Source organism: Podarcis vaucheri (genome assembly GCF_965113315.1).
Source record: "Podarcis vaucheri genome assembly, chromosome: 14".
Classification (NCBI taxonomy): Eukaryota; Metazoa; Chordata; class Lepidosauria; order Squamata; family Lacertidae; genus Podarcis; species Podarcis vaucheri.
Genome location: NC_138752.1, coordinates 33,317,913 through 33,331,954, shown reverse-complemented (window position 1 = coordinate 33,331,954; position 14,042 = coordinate 33,317,913). Strand labels below are relative to the sequence as shown.

The 14,042-nt window shown below is 46.6% G+C and overlaps 2 protein-coding genes across 2 annotated transcripts; one reads left to right on the top strand and one right to left on the bottom strand.

Annotated features, from left to right (window-relative positions):
• Positions 1–292: 292 nt before the first annotated feature.
• Positions 293–2,976, bottom strand: TMEM186 (transmembrane protein 186). Its single transcript, XM_082199235.1, has 2 exons — positions 2,840–2,976; positions 293–1,246 (listed from the first exon to the last, which is right to left on the bottom strand). Exons 1-2 carry the CDS (start codon positions 2,840–2,842, stop codon positions 527–529), a joined length of 723 nt encoding a protein of 240 aa, XP_082055361.1. The 5' UTR covers positions 2,843–2,976; the 3' UTR covers positions 293–526.
• A 564-nt stretch (positions 2,977–3,540) lies between these two features.
• PMM2 (phosphomannomutase 2) lies at positions 3,541–12,298 on the top strand. The gene is made up of 8 exons (XM_082199280.1): positions 3,541–3,716; positions 4,163–4,274; positions 5,628–5,704; positions 6,625–6,716; positions 7,570–7,669; positions 9,401–9,476; positions 10,156–10,271; positions 11,301–12,298. The coding sequence occupies exons 1-8, from the start codon at positions 3,645–3,647 to the stop codon at positions 11,403–11,405; spliced, it is 750 nt and encodes a 249-aa protein (XP_082055406.1). The 5' UTR covers positions 3,541–3,644; the 3' UTR covers positions 11,406–12,298.
• The last annotated feature ends 1,744 nt before the right edge of the window (positions 12,299–14,042 follow it).

Here is a 14,042-nt window from a genome sequence, read left to right as displayed (position 1 = left end):
AATATGTAGTAATGCAAGAGCTTGGGACTAGAAATTCAACCTCTACTCTCTGTTGGATGTGAGTGAGTCTGTCTGGCACATATGCACATTCATGCTCTCCACAGAACTATTCACAGCTGATGGCTTTTGTTGAGAACTGACCAGAGCTCACTCTGGTTGAATTGGGGCCTAATCCTGCATCCTGATTAAAAATCCAAACAGACAAAAACCTGCTCCTCGATCTCAGGAAACATCGCCCCAAAATTGATTACGATATCTGAAGAAGCGTCCGAATGCATAGCGAGCATGCAACTTTCCAAAACATAACATTAGCTTTATTTATTTAGTTAATAAATCCAGAGGATTCCCCCAACACTCTGAAGAAGTAGCATCTACGGTGGGGCGTGAGAATCACCCAGAATTGCTTCCCTTCCATTTGCACTGCTGGAAGCGTTGCCGTAGGCCGACCAGCGCCACTCAAAGCAAACCAGCATGGTGATCGCAAAATATTACGAACTAGCAAGAAATGATCCCAAGGCTCCCAATGTCACCCAAGCCCTCCAAACACTTTGGCAAATGCCTCCTTGTCCACAACCTGCCCATAGCGCAGACTAAAATACAGGATGTTATCTCGGTTGTACCGCCTGAGCGGTAGCAACAGCTCGTTGGGGTCTTCGCCGATGTCCCCCAGAGTCATCACGGTGGCGACCGGGCAGTAGATGTCCCTCCTCCTCCCCCAGAAGGTCAAGTGAGCCACTTTCAACAGGGTGCCGTCTTCGCTCAGGTACATCATGCCAATGATGCGCCGGAGGAAGAAGCTCATGCCGTAGAGCATCGCAGCGGCGAAGCAAGCAAGGCCCGTACAGTAAAGGCACTGTGCCAGAGGAACTTGGTTCTGCCAATAAAGGACCCAGATCGGCGGGAGAACCAAGATGGTCAGACCTGTCTGCAGCAGCTTCAGCCTTGAAAGGATTCTGCAGTACTTGATCCACGGAAACCTGTAAATCAGCTTATACTGATGGGTGCTTTCCAAGTCGGGCCTCTGCTCCAGGGCGTGTTGAGAAGGGGCTAAGGTGCCCAGCCATCTGGGTCGTGCCGGCTGACTGCCAGGAGCTTGCTGACTGCAGGGTTTGAGCACCGTAAGAACGCCAAAGGGACGAGTGGAGGCTGGGAAGCCCTTCTGCCATCGCAGAGGAACTTGGTTTCGCAGACACCTTCTGCAGGGTGCGAGGAAGGGCAGGTCAATGCAAGTGGTGAGGATCCTAGCCTGAAAGACAGTTCCATGAGATATCACTGGGGTGGGAGTCATTTTTCACACAGAGGGCAACATTCTCTTCTGGGGTCCACATGCAAAAGTGGGTGGAACAACAGATGTAAATTTTACCAACTTACACTCACACACATCTCTATTCTTCAATCACGCAAGCGAGAGGGTAACAGGGATCCCAACCAGCCAAGAACATTCAAGGAAGGTGTGAAGCAAGGCTGGAGAGGGGTGTGGATTGTGGGAGTCCCAAAGGCCAGGCAGAAAGGCCATATTTCCTCCCAACCTCTCGCCTGGGCTTGAGTTTCCCTATCCCTCAAGAGATTATAACATGGGGTAGCTGGACCTGCCACCATCAGAGATGCATACAGCTGCTAACATTTCACTCAGGACAACTTTATTATTTACACTGATTGATTTATTCTGAGAGCTCACAGAAACATCCCCCCCCCCCCACAAGCCAGGCTGGCCAGTTTTTCTGGGATGCTTTCTGCATCCCTCAGGACCACGTGGGGCTTGATTTGCTTGCGCAAGCTACCTGGAAAACGGCTTCTGTAGCAAATGGTTCATTCTCTGCTCATTCATTCCACTTGCAGGAAGGGTCTGAACCTAAAGGTCCTGTTCAGCACGGTCACATCAAACCATAGTATAGCATGATAAGCAGGAACAAACCACAATGAGTCTCCGGTTCTTGTGCACCAGACTCTACCCACCCACTACAGTGTCAAGTGTTCAGAGGCTTTCACTTTAGCTCGCTGTACAGACTTGAAACTGTAGTTACCAGTAATTTAACTGTAGTTTGAAGCTGGCCTGTTTGAAACTACCCATATTTAACACTAACTACAGTGGTACCTCGGGTTAAGTACTTAATTCGTTCCAGAGGTCCGTTCTTAACCTGAAACTGTTCTTAACCTGAAGCACCACTTTAGCTAATGGGTCCTCCTGCTGCTGCCACGCCACCGGAGCACGATTTCTGTTCTCATCCTGAAGCAAAGGTTTTAACCCGAGGTAATATTTCTGGGTTAGCGGAGTCTGTAACCTGAAGCATCTGTAACCTGAAGCATATGTAACCCGAGGTACCACTGTACAGTTTATCAGAGTGGACAAAGTTCCATACCCCTCCACACTTTCATTTATTTGTCGTATTATTACATTTATATCTCCCCTATTCCCCCAAGGAAAGTGGCATAGCTGGTTCTCCCCCTCCCCACTTTTATTCCGAGAACAACCCTGCGAGGTAGTTCAGGTAGACGGTGGCTCAGGGGCACCCAGTAGCTGAGTGGGCATTTGAATCCAGGTCTCCCAGAACCTACTGTGCCACTCCAAGCTAGGAGCAGCCAGCACAGTGCCCTCTATGGTGTTTGTCTTTTCCCTCTTTTTTGCACTTCCATGAACCCCAGCCAGCGTGATGCGAGTTGTAGTACAGCAAGGTCTGAAGAGCGTCACGTTGGCTGACCTTGCTCTAACCACCACACCACGCTGCCTGATGCACCCGCAACACCACAGACCAGTTTCCACCCAGCTCTGCTCCTTTGCAAGGCTCTTTGCTCGCCATGTGGGAAGCAACCCGAAGGGGAATCCAGAGCACCGCTTTACCATGAGGGCAGCTGCAGTAGCTCCTGAATGGGGCACTTCTTACACCACGAACCCCTTTGACGCGGCTTCAGATGCGGAGACCGCTTGGGCGGCGCGTTGCCAGCTGGGGAAAATGCACGTGGGCTATGTCAGCTGCTGCGTGGCATGCCGGGAATTGTTAGTGCCTGACTCCTCGCCCTGTGGAGAGGTAGAGTAATACAGGCACTGTAGACACGTGGAACTTCCTGGTTCCTAGTTTATACCATGGGTGGCTGTGACTGTTTTGTTCTCTCACTTGCTCCTCGCATATTTTAGAATCTATTATATATTATCCCATTCCCACCTCCCATGTTATATATTGTTCAGAATGCTGTTAGAAAAATTATAATACAATTTCCCCCCTGGAATATATACATGTATAATTTTGTTATTATAAATGTTATTATTTATGACGTATAATATATAGATGATAGATAGCTAGATAGAGATAGATAGATAGATAGATAGATAGATAGACAGATAGATAGATAGATAGTTTTCCCAGTGTGGAAGTGAGGATTTTACCCCGCATATTGTAACAGTCGAATAGTAACCGAAAGTGTTTATTGGCTACTCTACTCTACTCCACTCTACTCTAGGCTCCCTTTTCAGTCTTCCGCAGGGCATGCCGGGGAAGCGCATGCGTAGACGTCAATCCGCCCTCTGTGCGGCATGCTGGGAGTTGTAGTCTTCCTAACTGCGAATCCAGGAGGAAGCGAAGCGCCTCTCAGCCGGCCACCTCATCGCTCGGGCAGGCAGCGGCGGCGGGTGACACTCCCGAGTGACCATGGAGGAGGTGGGCCGCGGGCGGACGCTTTGCCTCTTCGACGTGGACGGCACCCTGACCGCGCCTCGCCAGGTGGGAGCCTGGGGACTCCACTCTTGAGCATGCCTCTGGGCATGTGCAAAGTGCTTTTAACCCCTCCGTTTAGGAACAGCTGGAGGGAAGGTGGGAGGTGAAGTGCGGGGTTTTCATAACTAATATAAGTAACAATGAAAAATGAAAACACAAACCTTGCTTTTTGCTCTTATAATTTATGAAATTATTATTTCGTCATTGGTGTATTAATATTAAAATACAATATGTAGTAAAAGGATCCAAATTAGAAGGCAAATTTCTGCTGCAACAGCAGGAGCCTCATTCATTGCAATTAACTACTGTTCCTTATTAGATGTTCAACATATTCAGCTTCTGGTTTCCAGAATGCAGCTTGTTAATTTGGGAGCTTATTAAGCAGCTTATAAATTCTTAATGAATCACAACAACAAATAAAACGTTGATCCGTCTCTTCTCTGTGGATCTAGAAAGTCACCCCAGATATGGCGGATTTTCTACAGGCCTTGCGGAAGAAGGTGAAGGTCGGAGTTGTGGGCGGCTCAGACTTTGAAAAGATTCAAGAGCAACTGGGAGACGATGGTATGAATAGAGCACAAGGAAACTGAGAAAGAAATTGCTTGAGTACAAGATAGGGGACTTTTTATCAGCCTAAGGGCCACATTCCTTCATGGACAACTTTCCAGGGGCCGCATTTCAGTGGAAGGCAGGGCTAGAGACAAAAGGTGGGTGGAACAACATGACTTTGACCTTTGAACAGTAGCCAACAGTCCCACCATACAACAGTTCATATTTCTGCACGGACACACACCCTTCTTCATCCAGGCAATTGAGACCACAGTTTTCAAGGACATATTCTAGCTAGGCAAAAGTACCTGAACTGGGGAAAGAGTCTGAGGGCCACATAGAGAGTGCTGGGGGGCCACATGCAGCCCCTGAGTCTGAGGTTCCCCACTCCTGGTTGAATGAGAAAGTGCTGGTGGTTATAAGCGACACGGCTTTCCTCTTCACTTGGCACCCTGCCTGATCAAACTAATTTACTCTGAAGCAACTTTCCTCACATATTATTTGTGCTCATAAACCAAGCATGGCCAAGGACTTGCCATCTGGCAGTGCTCTCCATTTTCAGCCGTGCGTAAACTGCTCTTAGTTAGGCTGAAAGGGGTTCAGGCTGGGTATCCTTGTGAATGAAAGCTTGGCTTTAGACAAAATCACGGAGCATAAAATCTGCCTGCAAGTTGCTTGCCTGGTAGCTTAATAGCAATTCCATGTTTGGATGGCGTGAACACTGTTGGTAGCATAAGAAGCTGGCTTATTCCAAGTCTGACCACTAGCCCATCCAGCTCAGTACTGTCCACACTGACCGGCAGTGCCTCTCCAGAGTTTCAGGCAGGGGCCCCTTCCCTGGAGAGTCCCGGGAACTTCTGCATACAAAGCAGATGCTCTATCACTAACCCATGGTCCTTTCCCAAACCTCTGAGTTGATTGCTGCTTACCCAGCAGGGAAAGGCTGTTAAATTCATGTTGTTGCAGGTGTTAAGATGTAATATTTCGTTATTGTATCCAGGAAGATACAAGGGGGTTGGGGGGATATGTGAGAAAGAAATCTGGGACTTGCTGCACCCCACAAGAATCACAGACCCCGCAAGCAGTCTCTGCATCATTGTGTCCTAATTACATTACACACACTCCCATGTTTGTGCATTACATTGGAATCACTGTTCAGTATTTGCTGTCATACAGAGCAGGTACCAAAAATAATACAGCAAAGGCACCTGCCTGACATCAATGAGCAGGAAGTTCCAAAGTGCAGGTGCTACAATTATGACTAAATTGAGGCCAACCTACCCCCAATATTGGGGGGGGGGCATCGTTTTACAAGAGATACCTAAAATGTCTCTGATGATGCTGTTCTTTAACATTTGTTCTTCTTAGTGATTGAAAAATTTGACTACGTCTTCCCGGAAAACGGTCTCGTGGCATACAAAGATGGGAACCTCTTGAGTAAACAGGTGAGTTTGTGACTTGTGATTAGCTAAGAAGGTGGATAATTCCCTCCCTCCCTTCACTCAGAAATGGGGACTGGGAAGTGTTCCAGCGTCTTGCAAAATAATGGTTTCCCCAAGTGCACTGACACTGCTGTCTTATTTTTCACTGGCCCTGTTATGAGTACAATCCTTTGGCACACACCAAAGCTTAGTAGTAGAGGGATTGATAGCTCCTTGTTCATTCTCAGAGACATTATAACAACAAATGCCAGTTACTGGAGGAGTTGCATTGGAGCAGGGCTCGTGGACTCTCAATGCCATCCAGTAAGGCTGTCTTTGCGTTGCCATGTGAAAATGGTATGTTAAGATCACCTCGTGGGGAATTCTACTGCTTCAGAAAGCAGCCCTGAGGACCAGCTGGCTGGGCCATCAAGAGTGGGGCTTGGAACGAACGCAGAGACTCTTGCGATAGATAGCACCCTTAGGAACATAGGAAGCTGCCTTCTACTGATTTGGTCCATCTAGCTCAGTATTGTCTATGCCAGGTTTTCCAAGACTTGGGACTACAACTCCCATCATCCCTGACCACTGGTCCTGGTAGCTAGGTGTGATGGGAGTTGAAGTCCAACAACAGCTGGAGACCCAAGTTTGGGAAACTCTGATCTATTCTGACTGGCAGGGCTCTTCAGAGTTTCAGGTCAGGCAGGAGTCTTGCCAAGCCCAAGCCCTGCCCGGAGGCTTGCAGGGGATTGAGCCTCGGACCTTCTGCATGCCAAGCAGCTGCTCTGCCACTGAGCCAAGCCCCCCTCCACCCTCAGGTAATTGTGGAACTGAAGCCCATCTTCTTATTCTTTTGTATACTTCTTTGTGGAGACAGACTCCCCATTGTAAAACCCTTTTTCCGTCTATATACCTAATCACTTCCTGTTCTGCTTCCCACGTAGAGCATTCAAGGCCAAATGGGCGAAGAGCTTCTTCAAGACTTGATCAACTATTGCCTGAGTTACATTGCAAAACTTAAACTGCCGAGGAAGAGGTGGGTGGTTCCAGCTTCCTTCCGTGGCCTGAGTCAGATCGAGGCCCATTAGACACCTCCCACAAAGTAGAGGTGGCAGAATTGCCGACTATTATCCAACCTTAGTCATACTTGTTATAGGCCCACTGAAAGTAATTGACATGTCTAACCTACTCTGAGCAGAATTTAGATGCCTACAACCCTTTTAAGTTTTTAATGTGAGGGTTACCACGAAAAGCTCATTAAAGGAACAACATTGACTATCAGTGGTCAAACAAACCATTAAGGTGTCAAGTTTTGAGCCACCATATAAGTATTACCAAGCCTTAGTCACACATAGACTTCTGCCTCAGGTTATAATCCACTCCTCCCTTACTTGGGAGTAAGTCCATTGAACTCAGTGAAGCTGCTGAGCAAATGTAATACAGACTTTGTAACTCTCCAAAACCAGCTGAAGAAACTTTCAAGTTTTGTTTTTCAAATAGTAGCCATATTGAACTACAGTCGTACCTTGGAAGTCGAACGGAAGCTCCTGCAGCCAATCAGAAGCCCCGTCGGACATTCGGCTTCCAAAAATAGTTCACAAACCGGACAGTCACTTCCGGGTTTGGGAGCCAAAACGTTTGAGAACTAAGCTGTTTGAAAACCAAGGTACGACTGTACTCTCTTCCCCATTTTTGACATGTCATAGACCTCTGAAAATGCATTTTCTGTTTCTCTCCCATGTATCTTCCTCCTTCACTACAACGGGTGGGCTTGCGTCCTAAAAAATACTGCTGTGATACCCCGTAACTGACCTCCCTCCTAGACGCTGGGCTTTGTTTACTAGCCTAAACCATCTGAGGCAGTAACATCTCGCCGTGTCTCTTCCTAGGGGCACTTTCATTGAATTCCGAAATGGGATGCTGAACATTTCTCCCGTGGGCAGAAACTGCAGCCAGAAGGAGCGGATTGAATTCTATGAGCTTGATAAGGCAAGTGCACTTTTTTCCCATGCTGTCGTAACGTTTTGTTAGCAAGTCCCCTTTATGTCGAAGTTTCACGTCCCTTTGACCATCGTCAGTGGCACACAGACAGGTCCTTTGTGTACTCTGGTTCTGTGGCCACAGGCTTACATCTGCATGGGGAAAGGCTGCAGCTCAGGGGGAGAGCATCTGCTCTGCATGCAGAAGGTTCCTTATTAAATCCCTGGCATCACCAAGTAGAGACTGTAGGTAAAGGTAAGGACCCTGGACGGTTAAGTCCAGTCAAAGGTGACTATGGGGTTGTGGTGCCACTGTTTGTCCACGGACAACATTCCGGGTCATGTGGCCAGCATGACTAAACCGCTGCTGGCTCACGGAGGACCATGACGAGTGCCAGAGCACACGGAAACACGGTTTACCTTCCCGCCACAGCAGTACCTATTTATCTACTTGCACTGGCATGCTTTCGAACTGCTAGGTTGGCAGGAGCTGGGACAGAGCAATGGGAGCTCACCCCGTCGCGGGGATTCGAACCGCCAACCTTCCGATCAGCAAGCCCAAGAGGCTCAGTGGTTTAGACCACAGCACCACCCATGAGAGACTGTAGGAATGAGGGTTGGCCAATGCAACACCCTCCAGATGTTGTTGAATTCCAAATCCTGCATCATCAAAGCCATCGTGGTCAGGGATGATGGGATTTGTAGTCCAGCAACATCTGGAAGGCATCATTTTAGTGTAGATCTACTCCAAGATTCTGGCACAGAAGTGAAAAAGCATTGTGACCGCCCAGTTACGACTCTGAAGTGGTTGAGAATTAATGCTATAAATGCATGGTACGACATGGGAGCATAGGCAACTGCCTTACATTGAGTCAGAGCATTGGTCCATGCAGCTCAGCATTGTCCATACTGACCTGCAGTGGATCTCTGGGCAGGGATGTCTCTCAACCCTGCCTGGAGGTGCTGGGGATTGAGAAACTGGGACCTTCCGCATGCAAAGCAGGGGATCTGTCACTGAGCTGTGAACCTTGAACAACCGTAGAGACATTCAGCTTTTATCTTCCAGAGGTTTGCTGCGTTAAGTCTTGTTGCATTTTAAAGTTGAATCAAATATGTTGTGGCGTAAGTGGATGCATAAAGCCTGTTTTACCACGTCCTTGGCTTCTAATGGCATCATTCCTGGGTGGGATATAGTACTGTAGTTTTCCATTTGTGTTTTTGGGGTGTTTCTTGATGAGAAGATCCAGAAGAGCAGACAAAAATCCCCCAAACACACAGCAACAGAGGAGCAAGCTTCTGGAGTGTTTTCGTGTGCACGCTCAGTTTGTACAGAGGATGATGGCAAGTCTCAGCATGTCAGCATGAACTAGAGTGTGTGCCCTGGAAAGCATTTCAGAATCTTGCACAACTCTATTGCTTTCCACAGCAGCTATGTTCTGCCTGTGGTGTCGCAAGCTGTATGCCTCTAAATACCAATTGCTCTGAATCACAAGAGTGCCGTTGAACTCAGGTCCTGCATACAGGCTTCCCATAGGCTTCCCTGTGAGAATAGGATGCTGGGCTGGAGGGGTCATTGACCATTGGCAAGGGCTCTTCTCATGTTTGTACGATCTTCTGGCAGATACTCAGGGTCTCTGTGGCAGACTCAGGTCCCCCCAATGCTAGAAAGCCTTGAAAATCATTGGTGTAGCAGAATCCACGTTCTCATCAACGCTCTTCCCCGTTTTGTTTTTCTGAACAGAGGGAGCATATAAGAGATAAATTTGTCGCCGATTTACGACGAGACTTTGCAGGAAAAGGCCTCACATTCTCCATAGGTATTTAAACATGAAATGTCACTCCCCTAAATAATTTTGTTTTTCTTTTGTGCCAAAGCACAAGGATGAGTCTGGCTACTCAGGTGCTGCCCTCGTCGATTTATGACACGACTGGGAAAGGCAAAGGGAGAAACATTTGCCACTAGGTTTTCAGAGGCACTGGAACTAAAAATAAAACATAGGCTTGGGATAAGGGTGTCCGCACATTACATTCAGCAAGTGTACAGTCTGTGTACTTGCGTACCTCTACGGTTATTTGCATGAAACGTTCAACAAGGGTACAGCCTGTGTGCTTGCAAGAGTTGAGTTGTACTACTCAACAAGTGTACACTCTTTCACACAAATGCTTAGACCTGTGTTCAGTGTAATGTGCGAACAAGCCTAGAGACATATTAGTCAATCCAGGAGCACAGGCAAAATATATTTTCGGCATGTTACTGGGACAAGAGTTAATTTCAGGTGCCTTGATATATTCCAACACCCTGTGTTTTCTTTTCTATTTAAGCATGAAGCTTCTGTCCTCCCTTTTACTATAAATCCATTTAACTTTATGCCGATGGAGATAGCATCTTCCAACGTCTTTCCTGCTCAGTAAACCTCCTTCTAGGTCATTTTTTTCTTTACACTGTACAAAACGTGCTGCTGCTGTTCTAACTTTTTGTAACCTCTCTTCAACCAGGGGGCCAGATCAGTTTTGATGTGTTTCCAGATGGTTGGGATAAGCGATACTGTTTAGGAATTGTTTCCCAAGACGGCTTCAAAACAATTTATTTCTTTGGAGACAAGACAATGCCAGTAAGTGCTAGACTGGAACGTGCCAAGAAGTTTCAAATACACTTTCGGGATAAGGATTCCTTGTGGAATTGCAATAGAAAGTCATGTGCTACCCTCGTGAAATTGATATATAGGTCAGGAAGGAGGAGTGTCTATGGCCCTCCAGAAATTGCTGAACTCTAACTCCCAGCCACCCTGGCCAATGGTCAGGGACGATGAGACATAGTCCAGCAAAAATCTGGAGGGCCACAGGTTTTCCATCCCAGATAGATAACTACAGCCGTACCTTGCAAGCCGAACGCCTTGCAAGTCGAACATTTTGGCTTCCAAACGCCGCAAACCCGAAAGTGAGTGTTCCAGTTTGCGAACGTTCTTTGGAAGCCGAACATCCAACGGGACGTTCACAGCTTCCAATTGTGTGCAGGAAGCTCCTGCAGCCAATCGGAAGCCGCGCCTTAGTTATCGAATGTTTTGGAAGTCAAACAGACTTCCAGAGCGGATTCCATTTGGCTTCCAAGGTACGACTGTTTTGCAATTTTTTTGCCCATTTTCTGCCCCCAACCCCTTTTAACAATTTCACCTAAATCCAGTTTTCAGGGAAACTGCCCCCTCTGGTCAGCAGTACACAGAGCAGCACATAGTTCCCCATCTTTGAAGCGCCCATCTTTGAAGTCCACATCTCCATTGCACTATATAGAAGGCAAGAACAGCAGGGTTTCTACCTACGCTCCACTTTTTCCTTCCCAAAATAGTCTCTCCTTCGTAGCCCCAGAGAAATTAAATAATACAGCTGTGTTGGCTGGGGCTGATGGGAGTTGTAGTCCAAATTGGCCGTGCTGGCTGGGACTGATAGGAGCTGCAGTCAAAAATATCTGGAGAGCACCTAGTAGTTGGTGAAAGCTGCTATAGCGCCACAGTTACACTCACCTGAGGCTCCACAGCATGTTCTTTAGCAACCTCTAAGAAGTTCTGGGTGTGGGGTAGCTCTCCAGTGAGACTGAAAACTCCAAAGTGTGATTTTTTTTGTGTGTGTGTGTGTCTTATTCGCAGGGTGGGAACGACTATGAAATTTACACGGACTCCAGAACCATCGGCCACAGCGTCATGTCGCCCGAGCAGACGAAACAGATATGTGAAGAGTTATTCTTCAACTAGATGCGCTTATTTTGTACGAAAAGGGAGCAGGTTAACTTCAGGACCAAAATTTGCAGAATAACTGCCTTGGGGTGAAGATCAGGATCAAGACTGTGGTGTGCAGGAGGTTTTGGGGGGGAATTTAACTCTTCTGTTCCCCCCATCCCCCCAAAGCTGCTGTTTGTCCAGAAAGCGGCAATTATGAGGCAAATAGAAGTTAGCTGCGTCCCTCCATGACAGCTATTTTAAAAATAGGGGAAATGGTCAGACCTGTTAAATGAATTATTGCCTTTCATGTTGTGCCCAGTTTTTGTTTTGCATGATCACAGCTTGCCTTTCAGGCTGATTTCCTAGAGATTGAAAAGTTCTGCCATAACAGAAATGTCAAAAGGCGATTCCCGCCCCGCCTTCCAGACCAAATTCCTCGACACACACCGGGATCTCTTCCAAGCAACATGTGTGGACAGCTTCTTCTGCCAACACTGTTCTGTCCCCACTTTCATTTTTCTGATTGCTGAGTAGCCCTGAAAAACAGGCCTTACGGTGGAAGCCTTGCAGGTAGATCACAACATCCAGAAAGGCTTTGCTTGTCCCAGTGTCTTATTGAAACAGGCAGCTGGAGGGTGGTTTTAGGGTAGAGGTAAAATTCTGGCACAGGAGCCCATCTTTCATCCACCACCCACCGTTTGCTGCTGTTTCAAGGGTTCTCTGGTTTGTTTCAGAATTTGTTGTCTCAGTAGGGTATGTTTGGAATTTAATGTACTGGAATGCAAAGGGATGGGAGATTCCCACTAATACCTCACACCTGGCTTTTTGGAATATGGTGCAGTTGCTAATCCTGCCATGCAATTTCTGTTAAAAGCTCATACTTCAAGTTGGACTGCCACATTAAAATTCTTATGAACAGGGAATAACGTTTTGTTTCTCCAGATACCTCTCTCACTCCCAGAAAAGAAACCCTCTCATATATATCAAGAACACCCAATTGCCTTTCTGTCATCAGCACACTGGATTTGCCTGGCTGAGGATCTTCGAACCTGTTCTTGAGAAGTACAGTCGTACCTTGGTTGTCGAACGCCTTAGTACTCGTACGTTTCGACTCCTGAACGATCAAAACCCAGAAGTGAGTGTTCTGGTTTTCGGATGTTTTTTGGGAAGCCAAACATCTCACAGGGCTTCCGATTGGCTGCAGGAGCTTCCTGTAGCCAATCAGAAGCCGTGCTTTGGTTTCAGAACATTTTGGAAGTTGAATGGACTTCCGGAATGGATTCCGTTCGACTTCCAAGGTACAACTGTCTTTTATATTGAGTAAAGCCATTGTTACACCCAGCTCGGTATGGTCAGCATCGCTGACTTCTCAAAACCACAAGCAGTTATGCAAATTAAATGTATTTGCATAATTTACCCCAATTACAGAACTCGTTTTTCTAAAAACTAAAAAACACCACCACCCTTGCCACAGATTTTCTGATGGTTTAGTGCAAAAAACAAAAAACCATGGCCAGATTCAATCATATTAGTGTCAGAGCAGGAAATGAATAGCTGAAATGTCCAAATTCAAGCCAGCATAGTCTCTGTAACAAAGTTTAAAAATGCACTGCAATTCCCTTTTATGGAAATTCCAGGAGCAGAAGGAAGAGGGGGGCATTGAACTTCCACAACTGGTTTCTTTAAAAAAATTTAAAAATCCAGCTATTCAATGGAATGCATATCCAGTTGAGCAGGAGTCAAGCACTGGTGTAAAATAGAATGCAGAAGGGGAAATCATTCAGCAATTGATCATGGCTACCACTTTTAAACACCACTTAGAGGAGACATTGCAAATCAGTGAGCTTACTCACACCCGAGACAATTTCTTCAGAACAGTCGTGTGATTCAGCAGGGGGAGGGGGAAATTAACGCTATTCTAGGCTGCATCAACAGACGTATAGTGTCCAGATCAAGGGAAACAATAGTACCACTCTATTCTGTCACCTGGGGTCCCATGTCCACAGTTTTGGGTGCCACAGGTTAAGGAGTACATTGACAAGCTGGAAGGTCTGCAGAGGAGGGCAACTGAAGTGCTCAAGGGTCAGGAAACCAAGGGGTAATAAAAGTGATTGTGGGAGTTGGGTATGTTTAGCCTCCAGAAGAGAAGACTGAGAGGTAGTATATTAGCCATCTTCAAATATCTGAAGGGCTGTCATATGGAAGATGGAACAAGCTTGTTTCCTCCAAAGGGTGGGGATTCAAACTATAAGAAAGGAGATTCTGACTAAACATTAGGATCTTAGTTGACCACCTAATTACTTTCCTGCCTGTTGCAGCAATTGCAATTTGCACTGTGCTGCATGGTTTTTAATTATATTTTTATTGCTTTTTTATTCCTTAGATATTGTATTTTATTGTATTACAGTTTGAATGATGTGGCATTCAAGCTGTAAGACAATAAAATACAATCCAGGAAGCAATTAAAACTATTAAAATCAATATGTATTATTTAATGCAGTGAAAGTGCCACCTCCCATCTTCAACCATGAGCCTACAGACATACAAGACTACCTGAATGAAGCTCATGGACCACAACTGGGAACCCCTGATGTAAAAGATGATAAAGTCAGGTTACAGCTGAGATGGTACTGTGATCCTAAGCACATCTTTAGCCAGATCCTTTAGCTC

What these genes read in the sequence shown, in the direction of transcription:
- PMM2 (XM_082199280.1), top strand. Translation starts at nt 3,645, where the DNA reads ATGGAGGAGGTGGGCCGCGGGCGGACGCTTTGCCTCTTCGACGTGGAC. An exon ending in GGAACCTCTTGAGTAAACAG is followed by an intron (nt 5,705 to 6,624) that starts GTGAGTTTGTGA and finishes CTTCCCACGTAG; the next exon opens with AGCATTCAAGGCCAAATGGG. An exon ending in TTGGAGACAAGACAATGCCA is followed by an intron (nt 10,272 to 11,300) that starts GTAAGTGCTAGA and finishes TCTTATTCGCAG; the next exon opens with GGTGGGAACGACTATGAAAT.